The sequence below is a fragment of the Cetorhinus maximus genome, chromosome 3 (assembly GCF_964194155.1).
Source record: "Cetorhinus maximus chromosome 3, sCetMax3.hap1.1, whole genome shotgun sequence".
Taxonomy (NCBI): Eukaryota; Metazoa; Chordata; class Chondrichthyes; order Lamniformes; family Cetorhinidae; genus Cetorhinus; species Cetorhinus maximus.
In genome coordinates, this window is record NC_135881.1 from 203,484,787 (window position 1) to 203,500,637 (window position 15,851).

Genomic DNA, 15,851 nt, shown 5'->3' on the forward strand with positions numbered 1-15,851 from the left:
GGCCTTTGCCTGGTGTTAACTCCCTCAAAAGGAGGTAAATGGCCTCATGGCCCCTTTAATGCCAGCCTTGCTGCCGACACAATTTTCCGAGGGGCCATTTGCCAGGTGTCCAAAGCACTGCCTGATTCAGGCAATAGGAAATCAGGGCCCCGTAAGGTGAATAAGATTTCCATTGCCATTTTGGCTCTGAATTGGCTGAAAACTTTGCAGAGACTTCCAGGGGCGATGGAGGAGAAGAGCCTGGTCAAAACTAAGTATTGAATTATTTTTCGAGTCCCCAGAGGAGCAGGATTTCAGAAGGTTAATCTAGGGCCGCTGACCCCTCCAGCAATGCCTACCTGCTGTGAGCCCTTCCTGGCAACAGTTCCTGTTTGTTTTCCCGCGCTGAATCCAACGAGCTGAGTCGAGGCAGCCTGTTTGGCTCTTTGTGACATGCCTGGTGTAAGTAAATGAAACCAAAGCCTCAAAATCATCGGGGGGGAGGGGGGTGTTGGGTGTGGGGGTGGGGGCGGGGGTGGGTGCGGGAGTGGATTGGGGGAACAAGCGACGCATTCCATTTTCAGTCCTCCAAAGGTCTACATCTACCCCCTTGTGCCAATCACCACTGGTGTGAACAAGGGCTTCGATGTGAAAACGAATCTTGCCGGAATGTTCTTTATCATGCAGATTGAGACTGGCGACACTGCCGGGTTTATTAGGAACCATGAACAAAGAATGTTCAAACCCGATTATCTCTACGAGGGAGGAGGGGAACAAATTACATTTGGTCATGGTGGTGCCTTAGTATTTAAGGAACAATATCCCATCTCATCGAACATTTTGTTTGTGTTGCTGGAAGAGAGGAATTCTTCACTAAGTTGGTTCGTCACAGGTTGAAGGTGAGTATGAATTCAGAACAATATATAGCATGTACCATCTAAAGAGGGCGATATCGGCAGTGTCTGTTGGACTATGGTGACTTCCTCTGAGAAACCATCGGATCGTAATCTGTAAAGACGGGAAACATCTGCTTCTTCAACAACATCTAAACTGTTTAGATCCAACTTTTTTTTTTGCTTTCCTGGATCACTAGCAAGGCAAGCAGTGCTGTCCATCCCTAAATGTCCTTGAACTGAATGGCTTCCTCAGCCATCTAAAAGAGTAGTTAAGAGAGAACCATATCACTATGTATCTGGAGTCACATGTAGGCCAGGCCAGGTAAGAGTGGCAGATTTCCTTCCCTAGTGAATCAGATAGGTCTTTATAACAATAGATGATAATTGTTGAGATTAGCTTTATATTCCAGACTTTTTATTAATTGAATTTAAATTCCACCAGCTACCATAGTGGGATTTGAACCCACACCCCCCAAAGCATGAAGCTGGGCCTCTAGATTACTAGCTGAGTGACATTACCATTATACCGCCATCACCTTCTAATGGGCATTGAGTCGTGGTCAAAGCTACCCGGAAAATGGGATACTGCAGTGAACCATTGAGATTATTTTCATTCACTCCCAGGATATGGGTGACATTGGTAAGGTCGGCATTTACCGCCCATCTCTAATTACCCTGAAAAGGTACTAGTGAGTCATTTTGGCCAAATATGGCTTTACATTAATCAGAAATCAGCACAGGAAAATGTAGGGATTGTCATCCGTAATCCAGTTCTTCTATGGTATGTTTATAGTGGTAACAAAAGTAATATATACGTTGAAACTGGTGAAACTAACTGAGCCAACAGGACCAGAAATCGCTGTGAAACCCGAAATTAGCTAGCAATTCATTAAGAAAGAGTGCAAAGCTTTCAAGAACAATTTACAATGACCTGGGATTGGTTAACAGCCGTTCCTTCTTGACGATTCTAATTCTGATAGCTGCAGGAACACACAGTACTTGAACTGGTTTTACTAAATACAGAAAAGAAGACATGTCTAAATCAATCTCTTCAGTTTTTGTTGTTCCAAAGCTATCTTTAGGAATAGTCACTTACAATCCTTTACACCACATTCCTCTCATTGTCCGAGCTGCTTCGACCAGGCTACTTTAACTAAAACTTATCTTTGCCAGTGTCCTCGCTTGTTAACCGGTTACATTTTCCACTTTGGGTTGGCTATGTAAAGAATTATAAGTTTATCCTGACTTTATTCATGTAAATTAATTCACATGGACAAGACAGTTTGAAAAACACATATAGAACATACACACACACATATGCACAAAACACACACACGCACAAAAACACACAACAGAGATACACAATAAAAAACACACACACATACACCCCTCGTCCCCCCCACCCCACAACACACACACACACACACACACACACGCCTCCCCCCACCCAAACAATCTGGAACAGGTACAGAACAGTATGTTAAACAAATGCCAGATGCTTTTCTCTTTCAGACACTGTGGGGCTTGCTGGAGGGCAGTAGTTTTTCAAACTGGGGACTGTGGACCCCTGGGGTCTGCAGAGACTTTCTGGGGATCGGTGAAATAATATGAAGATACGAGCTGGGGTGTGGGAGTGGAGTGAGGCTGCCAGAGTGCAGAATGGGCTAATGGTTTCACCCAGGAGGGGAGGGGAGGCACACATGCAGAAGGGCTGAGGCCATCACAAAAGTAAACAGCTATTTTTTGAAAAGTTATTAAAATATTCTTTTCGTGCAGCACTTTCAAATCATGTCTATTATATATCATAATTTAAACAGGGGGATGCGTAATTACTGATCTATTTGAAAAGGGGTTCTTCAACCAAAGGAATTTGTGAATCACTACTTCAGGGAGCGCAACACAGGACAGTGCTGGGATGGGTGGCGAGCATTACTCAAACCCTTTACGCTGCACAGCACGGTAGTAAATCAGGAGGAAGAAATCTGCAGCAAAAATAACCAAGCAGTATAGATTATGAAGACACTTGGAGATATGCCAGAAATATGACAGAGGGAATGTATAATCTGAGTCAGACATTATGCAACCAAACTTTCTTACCAAGGCAACCTGTGCATTGATTGGACTAAACCCGGTGACCAGCCAGAAGAAGGGGAAATGTGCTAGTTCGTAAAACTGTACCCTGCAAGATATAAAAACTACAGGACGCTGTGGCTAATGCACTGGCGTGTGGTGCTAAACTGTTACCGAGGGCCATGAAGGCTTGGTGAATCAGTTATTGGCTGAGCTCTAGTAATGAGGATGTTACTGTTGATTCATTGATGCCCTCCCTGAGATAAAAATACACCGAGGCTCATTGCCAACGTCACTACATACCTGATCGAGTTATTGGCTGCATCGGGGTCTTTTGCCGATACTGTTTGGATGGTGGTGCCAACTCCGACACCTTCATAAACTTCCACCCGGTAGAAGGTCATGTCGAACCGCGGTGGTTCATCCACATCCTCGACAGCCAGGACCACCCTGGTCGTATCCCGGAATGGACCAAAGTTTAAAAACCGCAGGTCCAGATGAGTATTGGTTCCCTCCACAGTCAATGTGTAGCTGTCCTTAGTTTCAAAGTCCAATGGCTAGAGAGGGGGCGGTGGCAGGGGGAGGGTGGAGAACCAAGGGATGAATAATCACATGTTAGGAATTTATTTCTTCATAACATTGCCCAACTTCACCTGCGTCTCAGCTCATCTGCTGCTGAAACCCTCATTCGTGCTTTTGTTACCTTTAAAATTAGGGAGGGTGTTCCAGAGCCTGGGGTCAAGGCAACTGAAGACGTGACCACCAATAATGGGGCAATTAAAATTGGCGATGCTCAAGAGGCCAGGGCTAAATGAGCACAGAGACCTCTAGAGCTATGTGGCCGAAGGAGATTCAAGAGCCAGGGAGGGGTGAAGCCATGGAGGAATTTGATTTGACTATACCAGCATGTTCCCGACTGGTCTCCCACATTCTACCCTCCATATACTTAAGGTCAAGCGTAACTCTGCTGCTCGTATCTTAGCTCACACCAAGTCCTGTTCCCCTGTTGTCCCTGTGCTCACATTGGTTCCTGGTCAAAAACATCTCCATTTAAAAACTGTCATCCTTGTTTTCAAATCTCTCCGTGGATTCGCCCCTCGCTATCACTGTAATCTCCTCCTGCCCCACAATCCTCCAAGATCTCTGCACTGCTCCAATTCTGGCCTCTTGAGCATCCTCAGTTTTAATTGCTCCACCATTGACAGACGTGTCTTCAGCTGCCTAGGCCCTAGCTCTGGAATTCCCTTCCTCCATCTCTCTGCTCCTCTGCCCCACTTTCCTCTTTTGAGACACCCCTTAAAACCTACCTCTTTGACTAAGTTTATGTCATCGGACCTAATATCCCCTTATGAGGCTCAGTGTCAAAGTTTGCTTTATAACACATCCAGTGAATGGCCTTGTGGATGTTTTATTACCATAAAGGTGCTATCTAAGTACAAGATGTTGTTGTTGTTCTGTCAGGCCATAGCACAGTAGATTAGAGCTCCAGATTCTGCCGCTACATTGTACATTGCTATCTTACCTCCTTTAAGACGATGGTGCCAACTTGGTTGCTATTATCTGTGACAATGTCAAATACATTCATCCCATCACCATCGATGAAGCTGTAGCTCAGTTCGGCATTTAACCCCTCGTCTGCATCTTTGGCGAGAATTCGCCCCACTGTTGAGCCAACCACTGCAGACTCCATCACAGCCATCTGATACAGCTCTGGGTGAGGATAAAAACACATAACGCACATCAACTACATTTAATTTTTCTTGGGATGTGGGCTTCACTGGCAAGGCCAGCGTTTATTGCCCAACCCTAATTGCCCTCGAGCGGGTGGTGAGCCACCTACAACTGAGCATCTTGCTGGGCCATTTCAGAGGGTAGTTAAGAGTCAACCACATTGCTGTGGGCCTGCAGTCACATATAAGCCAGACCAGGTAAGGGTGGCAGATTTCCCTCCCTTGAAGGACATAAGTGGACCAGTTGGGCTTTTACAACAATTCAGCAGTTTCATCATCATCATCTTTATCATTAAATTAGGATTTTATTCCCGATCTATTAATTAATTGAATTTAAATTCCACCAGCTGCCATAGTGGGTTTTGAACCAATGTCTCCAGAGCATTAATAGAGTCATAGAGGTCTACAGCACAGAAAAAGACCCTTCAGCCCATCGAGTCTGCGCCGGTCAAACAAGTACCTAACTATTCTAATCCCATTTTCCAGCACTAGGCCCATAGCCTTGTATGCCATGGCATCGCAAGTGCACATCCAAATACTTCTTAAATGTTATGAGGGTTTCTGCCTCTACCACCCTTTCAGGCAGTGAGTTCCAGATTCCCACCACCCTCTGGGTGAAAAAATTCTTCCTCACCTCCCCTCTAAACCTCCTGCCCCTCACCTTAAATCTATGCCCCCTGGTTATTGATCCCTCCACCAAGGGGAAAAGTTCCTTCCTGTCTACCCTATCTATGCCCCTCATAATTTTATACACCTCAATCATGTCCCCCCCTCAATCTCCTCTGCTCCAAGGAAAATAACCCCAGTCTATCCAATCTCTCCACATAACTAAAACTCTCCAGCCCAGGCAACATCCTGGTAAATCTCCTCTGCACTCTCTCTCTAGTGCAATCACATCCTTCCTATAATGCGGATTCCAGAACTGCACGCAATACTCTAGCTGTGGCCTAACCAGCATTTTATACTTTTATAATCTTGACGTCTGGATTGCTAGTCCAGTAACGTTACAAGTACGCAAGGCTTGATATTTAAATAGACAACAATTAAACTTTACAATCCTGTTATGGTCCCACACTTTGCTTCATCGTTTGAAGTCCACATCTGCACATACAATTTGGATTAACTTTTAAGTGAAAGTACTCACTAAACCAACGTGCCTTTACAAATTGGCACTAAGTAATGAGATGTAATCATGTTTTATTCATGGCTCCAAGTTTTGTCCCTCTCCCTAGTAAAAATGGTATCAGAAGGCCAACATTTACAGTTGGGTTTCAGAGCTGAATTGAGGATTACAGGGCTTCCAGAGTGAGCAACAGCGTTAGGTTTCCCCCTAGTGGCGCTGAGAGAAAACTCTCATCTCAGTCCAATCTGTCCATTTCCTCTCTTGAGGGCATTTAGACATTAACAAAAGGCTTTTAAACATCCCACTAATGCCCTTTCCACACTGCTGTGATTTATTTTTGCTGTAATATATAGTGATAAGGTTGCTAAATTTAGATTCCCAAGCACCTCCATAAAGCGCTTAGGGTCATTTCCTTATGTTAAAGGCAAGTCATTGTTTTCAGAAGATTATATTCCAGTCCTAATTGGAGCTATTTTGGGCACAGATATTATTGTTTGGGACTATTGGCAGACAAACGTGGCAGCCTTTTGTCTGCCCTTTTAATAGAAGATGTTAACCTTTAAATAGGTCCATTGAAACTTGTGTTAAAATACAGAGTCATAGGGCAGAATGTTTCCTGTGTTGAGCGGGCTCGGGGGTGGTTGAGAACCGGACCGCCGCCCAGCGTAATACGCGAGCGGTAGCGCTAGGCGCTACCTGTGCGGGCGGGGGAGAAGAGGGAGAGTCGGGGCCAGCGCTCTTTCGCGCAGGCGCACAGAGGAGCACAGCAATTTCCCTGGAGCACGGAGCTGCCTCAGGGATATTGGAGCACTTCTGAAAATAATAACTAAAAATTGATAAAAAAATTTAACGAAACACGTCCCCTCGTGTGACGGTGCCACGCGAGGTGGGACATGTTTTTATTTTTCAGGAAAGCCTTTTATTTCATTCGTAAACGCTTTAGGAAACCTCGTCCCGCTCGTGGATGAGGTTTCCTAAAAGACGTGGAGGCCGCTTGGCCTTTTCGCCCGCCCGACAACCGTGAGGTTGGGGGACGGGCGGCGTTAACTTGACATTTGTTAATGGCCTTAACGGGCCTATCAATTATCGGCGGGCGCGCAGCCGACTCTGGCGCGCGCCCGCCGAACGGAACATCGCGATGACGTCGGGACGCACGCCTGACGTCACCGCACATCGTTATACACGCCCAGTGTGTCAGGCCCCACTCCACACGCCGACTGAAAAACCCTGGCCAAAGTAAAACCGCCAAGCACCTATTGGTTAATATCAGTGTAATTCTAGTCTTCTGTCACTTACAAACTGGTATCTGCTGAAATATTTCACCAGAGAGACTGTCGGGGCATGGGAGCAAATTTGTTCACAGGTTTTGTCCTTAACAAGGAGATGAATGCTATGGCTGGGAACGGGACACGTGACATTTCAGGCAACTATTGTCAGCGTCCAGCCCATTTAGCACATTCATATGGAAATACATCTTGTCGTTATAGCCAGTCTGATTATTTCTCCCCCTGAAAGTAGATTAATGAACATTAGTGAAAACTGAGGAAAAAGAGCTGATTTTTTTTTCCACTCGTTACGTTTGTTAACGGTGAACTTGCGCCTCATGCCAGAACTGCACAGTCAAAAACGGAAAAGTAAATGACCCAGGGTTTTGCTGTGAGAATGACAATGAGGTTATCAGTGCTCCAAGTAAATTGGACAGCAACTTCTGCCGTCTGCACATGTACAGTTAAACATGGGAATCCAGGGCCACTCTGTTCCTCCACAGGGTGCACTGTTGCAGTCCTCGCCAACAGACTTGGCACTGAAATGACTACAGCAGCACAAACTTAGGTTACTTGGCCACTATTTCCACACTAAGAACCGCTGCTGCATTCAGGAGCAAGTGATTTTTTTTTAACGGCATAATAAGTGATGGTTCCTGCTGAGTGATGTCTCTGCACTTGAATCTTGCTGAAAAGAGTGACATATTGTTTAGGCTTTTCATCTGGCACTCATCAGGACAAATGCAAGAATGCCAAATTTCAAACAATCACAACAATTTATACTACAGCGGAAAAGGGTTTTGACTGGTTGACAACTCGGCTCTGATTGGCTGAGGCATTGCCATGGAGAAAGCAACAGGGAACTATAGCTTCCCAAAATCCTGGCTAATTCACAAAAGGCACTTATGAACATATTTCTTTTTCTCACAGAGAACGGGCCCCACCTGTGTATGAATGTATGCCGCTTCTAGCAACCGTAAATGAGCCACATTACTAGCTCACCTGATTATCTTAAATTGGTTGTTAGTGTAGCTATTAGCGCACTCAGGATTGTTCAGCAAGTGCTGCCCAATCGCGGAATCACATCTAACAGCACAGGTTTTGTTCAGGGTTTTGCGAGCGCAGGCTGGTTGAGTACGGCCTGTAGTCTACCAATTATGAACAACCAAAGGAACACACTGTTTGAGTCGATCAGCCAATCGTTGGGATGTAGGGCCTATGTCTCAGGCATCACACTGGCACTGAAATTCCTAACACAATGTTGTGTGGTAGGCAGAATGTCTGTTGGACTGGTGGCAGTATCCTGTTAGTGGAAAATTCAACTCACGCGGCCACTGCATAGTGGCAGCTTGAAACAGCTCGCTGAAGCTGTTGTTCAAATGTTTGACATACCCTGCCTTTCCAAGGTAATTTGAGGTAGACCAGACACTTTTTAGGTCCGAAAGTGGTATTTTCTACCAACAGGATGCTGCCTTGTAGATGGTGGACAGTCTTTTGGGAGCCAGGAGGTGAGTTACTAGCCACAGAATTCCCAGCCTCTGACCTGCTCTTGTAGCCATAGTATTTATGTGGTTAGTCCAGTTCAGTTTCTGGTCAATGAATGTCGATAGTGGGAGATTCAACGATGGTAATGCCATTAAATGTTAGGTTCTCTCATGTTGGAGATAGCCATTGCCTGTGTGTGGTGTGAATGTTACTTGCCGCTTATCAGCCCAAGCCTGAATGTTGTCCAGGTCTTGCTGCATATGGACATGGACTGCTTCAGTATCTGAGGGGTTGCGATGGCACTGAACATATCCGTGAATATTCCCATTTTTGATTTTATGATGGAAGGAAGGTCATTGATGAAGCAGCTGAAGATGGTTGGGCCTAGGACACTACCCTGAAGAAGTCATATAGAGATGTGCTGGGACTGAGATGATTGACTTCCAACAACCACAAACATCTTCCTTTGTGCTAGGTAATGACTCCAACCAGTGGAGAGTTTTCCCCCTGATTCCCATTGATGTCAGTTTTTCTAGGGCTCTTTGATGCCACACTCGGTCAAATGCTGCCTTGATGTCAAGGGCACTCACCCTCATCTCTGGAGTTCAGCTCTTTTGTCCATGTTTGGACAAAGGCTGTAGTGCGGTCTGGAACTGAGCGACGCTGGCAAAATGCAAACTGAACATTGGTAAGTAGGTTTTCTTGTGCAAGTGTCACTTGATAGCACTGTTGACCACTCCTTCCATCATTTTTCTGATGATCGAGAATAGACTGATGGGGCGGTAATTGGCCAGGTTGGATTTGTCCTGCTTTTTGTGGACAGGACATAGCTGGTCAATGTTCCACATAGCTGGGAAAATGCCAGTGCTGTAGCTGTACTGGAAGAGCTTGGCTAGGGGTATGGAAGCACAAGTCCTCCGTACTATTGCTGGAATGTTGTCAGGGCCCATAACCTTTACAGTATCCAGTGCCTTCAGCTGTTTCTTGATATCATGTGGAGTGAATCGAATTGGCTGGAGGCTGACATCTGTGATGTTGGGGACCTCAGGAGGAGGCTGAGATGGCACTTCTGGCTGAAGATGGTTGCCAATGCCTCAGCCTTGTCTTTAGCATTAATGTGCTGGGCGCCCCCATCATTGAGGATGGGGACATTTGTGGAGCCTCCTCCTCCGACTGGTTGTCTAATTATTCACCATGATTCGCGAGAGGATGTGACAAGACTGCAGAGCTTAGATCTGATCTGTTGGTTGAGGGATCGCTTAGCTCTGTCTATCACTTGCTGCTTCTGCTGTTTGGCACACAAGTAGTCCTGTGTTGTAGCTTCACCATAGCTTTTAGCTATGCCTGGTGCTGCTTCTGGCATGACCCCTGCTAACCTTGCCGGCGATGGCCACATCCTGAGATCTAATTTTTAAAATCTGTAGTTATCTTGGGAGCTGTAAGGATCAGAGGTCAATTGAAAGGGACTGTCTTGTGGAGTCAAAGGGTATTTTCTTGTTCACTGGCCTCAATGTCAAGTCCCGCTCCAGGGATTAACCACAAAAATCAAGGTTGACGCTCCAGTGCAGTACTGAGGGAGTGCTGCACTGTCAGATGTACTGTCTTTTGGATGAGATGCTAAACCAAGGCCTTATCTGTCTGCTTGGTTGGATGTGAAAGATTCTGTGGCACTATTTTGGAGAAGAGCAGGGGAGTTATCCCCGGTGTCCTGGCCAATGTTTATCCCTCAATCAACATCACAAAAACAGATTATCTGGTCACTATCACATTGCTGTTTGTGGGATCTTGCTGTGTGCAAATTGGCTGCTGCGTTTCCTACATTACAGCAGTGACTACACTTCAAAATGTACTTCATTGACTGTTAAAGTGCGCATGCTTTGAGATGGCCTGGAGAAACGCTACATAAATACAAGTCTTCCTTTGTCTCTAAAAAGTCTAGCGTTCTGGAGTTAAAATCCCTAGTGTTTTACGTAGAAAAGTTGTATCCAATGGAAATGCAAACACGATTACATTTTTATATGATTTTTAAATCCCTGCCAGCTCTTTAATGCATAGGGCAGATTAAGACTTAACAGTTCTCAAGCCGAAACACTGCAATTAGTGCAGCATTCAGGTTCATTACAGTGGGAACATTACGAGTATTGCTGCCATTGTTAAATTGCTTGGTGTTCAGAGTGCTCCTGAATTGATTGCTGTCTGGTTGTTCAGTACAAATTGCCAGAGAACATTATCACCATTCAGGATTTACAGGGTCCCTTTGGGGAACTGCAAACTGCATGGTCAATGAAACATTGCCAAGTTGTCGTTTCTCCCTACGAATCCAGAGGGAGACGGACCTGCCCCACACAGCTGATGGCCACATCACATAGAGAATTATCACAGAGCTGTGAAAGAATCATCGGGGGGCACCTTTTCTCAGACCCACTTACTTTTAAAAAAAAAGATTTTTGCAACAGGAAGGGCAATGGGCGGTTGAAACATTTCATTGGGTAACAAGCAGACAAGACAATTTTAAGCACCGAAACTAGACATATCAATCACGCCATAATGTTTGAAACTCCTGACAAAAGTTTCCTAACTGTTAATCAAGAAAGACACTAGGAATGTAAGAAATGAACCAGGCGATTGTTTTAACGCTGATATTTAGCAATAGATTCAATAATGTATTCCCAAACCAGCCCCTGAGTTTCACTCTATAAAAGAGCCAGTTAAACCGCTCTCTTTCAAGTTTAGGATTTTGTGGAACCACTTTCTCATAGGTTTCCATAATGTGCTTTTAGCAGAGATTTATTCTGCTGCATTTGCGAATACCCTGCCTGCGACAATTTGCTCACTGGATTTATCATATTCTCACTTCAGGTGGATATGGATATTACACACAGACTCAAGCCGTATGCTCATATAATCACTTACAACTAAACATTAATGTAAAAAAATGGCCAATGCTACAAGTATAACATGGCCAAAACTCTGCAGCCTTTACTGGCACACTCCCAGGAACACAGGAACGGGAGGAGGCCATTCAGCCCCTCGAGCCTGTTCCACTATTCATTTAGATCGTGGCTGATCTGTACCTCAACTCCATCTTCCCCACCCCCTCCGTCCCATTCCTCACCCCACTTAGTTCCACATATCTTGATGTCCTACTTAACAAAAAAAAATCTATAGTTTTATGATCATTTAACCTTTGCAGGATTGCCTTCCGGGGAAACACATCGGCCTGAATTCTCGGGATGGTGGAGTCTCGCTTCCTGCCAACCGAAGGGTCCGCACTGACTCCGAGGGTCTCGCAGCCGCTTCACACTGGAATGAGTGTTAAGCGGCTGCAGGTGGGGTTTCTGCCCATCACTTGGGAGGGAGTCCATGCCTGAGAGAGCTGCCAGCCACAATGTTGCAGTGGATAGAAGAAGAAATACAGGAGGATTTCGGAGCTTAGGTCTGGGCACTGGAGGCCCAGGTAAGTTCAAGGGGTCCCAGAGCATGGAAGGTAGGGAAAGCCTGGGGTGGGGGGGTTGTGTTGTGAAGGGGACAGTTGGGGTCTCGGAGAGAGGCCGTGGGGGTAGACAGAGGTCCAGAGGCCACTGGACATTAGGGGAGGGTGCCCAAATTCAGGAGTGGGCTTCCAATGGAGGACAACCTCCCCCCACCCAACTCCCACCTTCCTGATTGAGACGTAAGACTGCTGATTTCCGGTCTTCCCCCACACAACAGCAAGAGGAGAGACAGTCGGGAGATTGAAAACAGCGCGAGAGGAGAGGCCATCGGGAGATTGGAAAAACACGCGAGAGGAGAGACAGTCGGGAGATTGAAAACAGCGCGAGAGGAGAGGCAGTCGGGAGATTGAAAACAGCGCGAGAGGAGAGGCCATCGGGAGATTGGAAACAGCGCGAGAAGAGAAACAGTCGGGAGATTGAAAACAGCGGGTGAGGAGAGACAGTCGGGAGATTGAAAACAGCGCGAGAGGAGAGGCAGTCGGGAGATTGAAAACAGCGCGAGAAGAGAGACAGTCGGGAGATTGAAAACAGCGCGAGAGGAGAGACAGTCGGGAGATTGAAAACAGCGGGTGAGGAGAGACAGTCGGGAGATTGAAAACAGCGCGAGAGGAGAGACAGTCGGGAGATTGAAAACAGCGTGAGAGGAGAGCCGGTCGGGGGATTGAAAACAGCGCGAGAGGAGAGACAGTCGGGAGATTGAAAACAGCGTGAGAGGAGAGGCAGTGACATCACAGCAAAGAAGCAGTTTGATTGGTTGGAGAAGAAGCTAGCTGTTTGGTGAGTTTCTGGAGAGTACCTAGTTAGTGGTTAAGATTTATTCTGTTCCTAAGATTTAAAATCGTATCGGCACTGTACTCTTGTAAGTTGATTGGCCGATGAATGCTTAGTGTTAGGGACAGTGTGTTAATAGCCAGCTTAGGACACAGGGGTTAAGGTGATCTACAAATAAAATAGAACTAAAACTTTAAAATTAAAATCAAATAATAGCGCTTCTGTGCGGACGTCATGCTGGGCAGGCCTTAATTGGTCCGTCCACGTAAAATGGCGCCGCGCCCCCAATTGGGGGCACCGATCGGAAACGCGCTGCGCCATTCAACATCGCTCCCAACAGGGGGAGGATTCTGCCCATAAAGACAGACAGTAAGAGTTTCTATAGATAGTTAAGAAAGAAAAAAGTTAACAAAATGAGTGTTTGTCCTATAGGAAGTGAGCCTGGGGAATTAATAATGGAAAATAAATGGCAGATGAATTGAACAGGTATTTTGCGATAGTCTTCACTATAGAGGATACAAATAACATCCAGAAATAGCTGTAAATCAGGAAATGGAAATTACAATCACCAGGGAAGTGCTAGTAAGCAAATTGTCGGAACTGTGGGTTGACAAGTCCCCAGGTCCTGATAGATTTCATCCTAGGGCCTTAAAAGAAGTGGCGAGTGAGATAGTTGATGCGTTGGTTTTAATTTTCCAAAATTCACTAGATTCGGAGCAGGTTCCATTGGACTGGAAAATAGCAAATGTAACTCCTTTATTCAAAAGGGAGGGAGAAAGAAAGCAGGAAACTATAGGCCAGTTAGCTTAACATCTGCAATAGGGAAGGTGTTGGAAGCTATCATCAAAGACATTATAACAGGGCACTTAGACAAATTCAATGTAATCAGGAAGAGTCAACATGGTTAGTGAAGGAAAATCATGTTTAACCAATTTATTGGAGTTCTTTGAAGAAGTAACAGGTGTTGTGGATAAAGGGGAACCAGTGGATGTACTGTACTTAGATTTTCAGAAGGTATTTGATAAGGTGCCTCATCAAAGGTTATTGTGGAAAATAAAAGCTCATGGTGTAGGGGGTAATGTATTGGCATGGATAGAAGGTTGGCTAGGTAACAGCAAACAGAGAGTAGGCATAAATGGGTCATTTTCTTGCTGGCAGGATGTGATAAGTGGTGTGCCACAGGGATCAGTGCTGGAGCCTCAACTCTTTACAATTTATATAAATGATTTGGATAAAGGAACTGATGGTATGGTTGCTAAATTCGCCGATGACACAAAGGTCAGTAGGAAAGTAAGTTGTGAAGAGGACGTAAGGAGGCTACAAATGGATATAGATAAATTAGGTGAGTGGGCAAAGATTTCGCAGATGGAGTATAATGTAGGAAAATGTGAGGTTATTCAGTTTGGCAGGATGAATTAAAAAAAAGACATATTATCTAAACAGTGAGAGATTGCAAAGCTCTGTGATGCAGAGGAATCTGGGTGTCCTAGTGCATGAATTGCAAAAGATTAGTATGCAGTTGCAGCAAGTAATTAGGAAAGCTAATAGGGTATTACTATTTATTGCGAGGGGAATTGAATACAAGAGTAGGGAGGTTATGCTTCAGTTATACAGGGGACTAGCGAGGCCACATTTGGAGTGTAGTGTACAGTATTTGTCTCCTTATTTAAGGAAAGATGTAAATCCACTAGAAGCAGTTCAGAGAAGGTTTACTAGATTAATACCGGGAATGGGCGGGTTGTCTTGTGAGGAAAGGCTGGACAGGCTGGGTTTGTATCCACTGGAGTTTTGAAGAGTAAGAGGCGACTTGATTGAAAACATATAAGATCTTGAGCAGACTTGACAGGGTGAATGTGGAAAGGCATTTCTTCTTGTGGTAGAATCTACAACTGAAGGTCACTGTTTCAAAATAAGGGCCAGAAATTTCCTCCATTTGGCGGGGGGTTGTGCAGGGACGGGCGGGGGAGGGCGCGAACCCGATTGGTGCCCCCGATCAGGGCTGCGCCCCCACTTTACGTGGGCGGGTCAATTAAGGCCCGCCTGGCGTGACGTGTGCCCAGAAGCGCTGAGTGCTCCCTAGGCGGGCAGGGGAGGGATGCCCTGAGTTGGGGCTTGCGCTCTTTCGCGCATGCGTGCGAAGGAGCGCAGAAATCTCCCTGAGGCGCGGAGCAGCCGCGGGGAGATCAAGTTCAGAACGTAAGTTCTTATTAAAGTCAGAAAAATATTATTTAGACATGTCCCCTCCCGCCGGGCTAAAAATTGAGGCTGGGTGGGAAACTGCCCTTGTAAGTGGCCATTACTTGAGGGCCTCAACTGGGGCCAAGGTGGACGTCCTACCTGAGGCCTTGCCTGCCCCAGCGTAAAGTCACTGCTTGGTTGGGGCAGGCAGGGACCTGGAGGGGATCCTGTCCTACTTCAATTTCACGCTCCCCCCATACTCCCCGCAACCCCCAACCCGCCTAGAAACCCACCACTGGGGGAGCGTAAAATTCAGGCCATAATGTTTGCGTGAATAAATCGGGAATCACTGGGATCCGTAAACTGATGTCAGGAGAAGTATATATAAAATCTGTGATAAATATTGAATGAAGTCCAATTATTGTATCCAATGGCCGACTCTCATGTCGGAGTCTTAAAAGGCTTTACCCCATGATGCTGTTTGTTGTTTGTACAAATACAGCAGCCACATTAATCTTATTTTTAATCAAATTAGTTGAGGAAGGATTATCGATCTATTTTGAATAATTCTGTGGAATTTTTAACTTCTATCCGGACAGGTGGAAAAAAAATGGTTTCGGGCTGGACGTTCCCGCCGGATTTGGGACCCCGATACCCGGGGCCAACCTTGGGGTCCCGAGCCCGCAGTTTCCAGGGTCCAGTCCGGTGGGGGGGTTCTATTTCCCAGAAGGTGGCCTCTCAGTTGGCCGCCTCCGATATCGCCGTCCAATTAAGGATGGTGGGCGGGCTCGTAATACAGCCCCAGTCCTCTCCGAGGAAAGGCGAGGGTAACCTCAAGGTGGAGGTGCTCTCGGAGGGGT

The 15,851-nt window shown here is 45.9% G+C and overlaps 1 protein-coding gene across 1 annotated transcript in view; it reads right to left on the reverse strand.

Moving 5' to 3' along the window:
- LOC144679210 (cadherin-20-like) overlaps window positions 1-15,851 on the reverse strand; it is a 100,997-nt gene that overhangs the window by 37,093 nt on the left and 48,053 nt on the right. The window contains exons 6-7 of the mRNA XM_078539644.1: window positions 4,468-4,655; window positions 3,249-3,502 (exon numbers count right to left, since the gene is read on the reverse strand). Coding sequence (XP_078395770.1) covers window positions 3,249-3,502; window positions 4,468-4,655 — 442 coding nt within the window. The remainder of the gene's footprint in view (window positions 1-3,248; window positions 3,503-4,467; window positions 4,656-15,851) is intronic.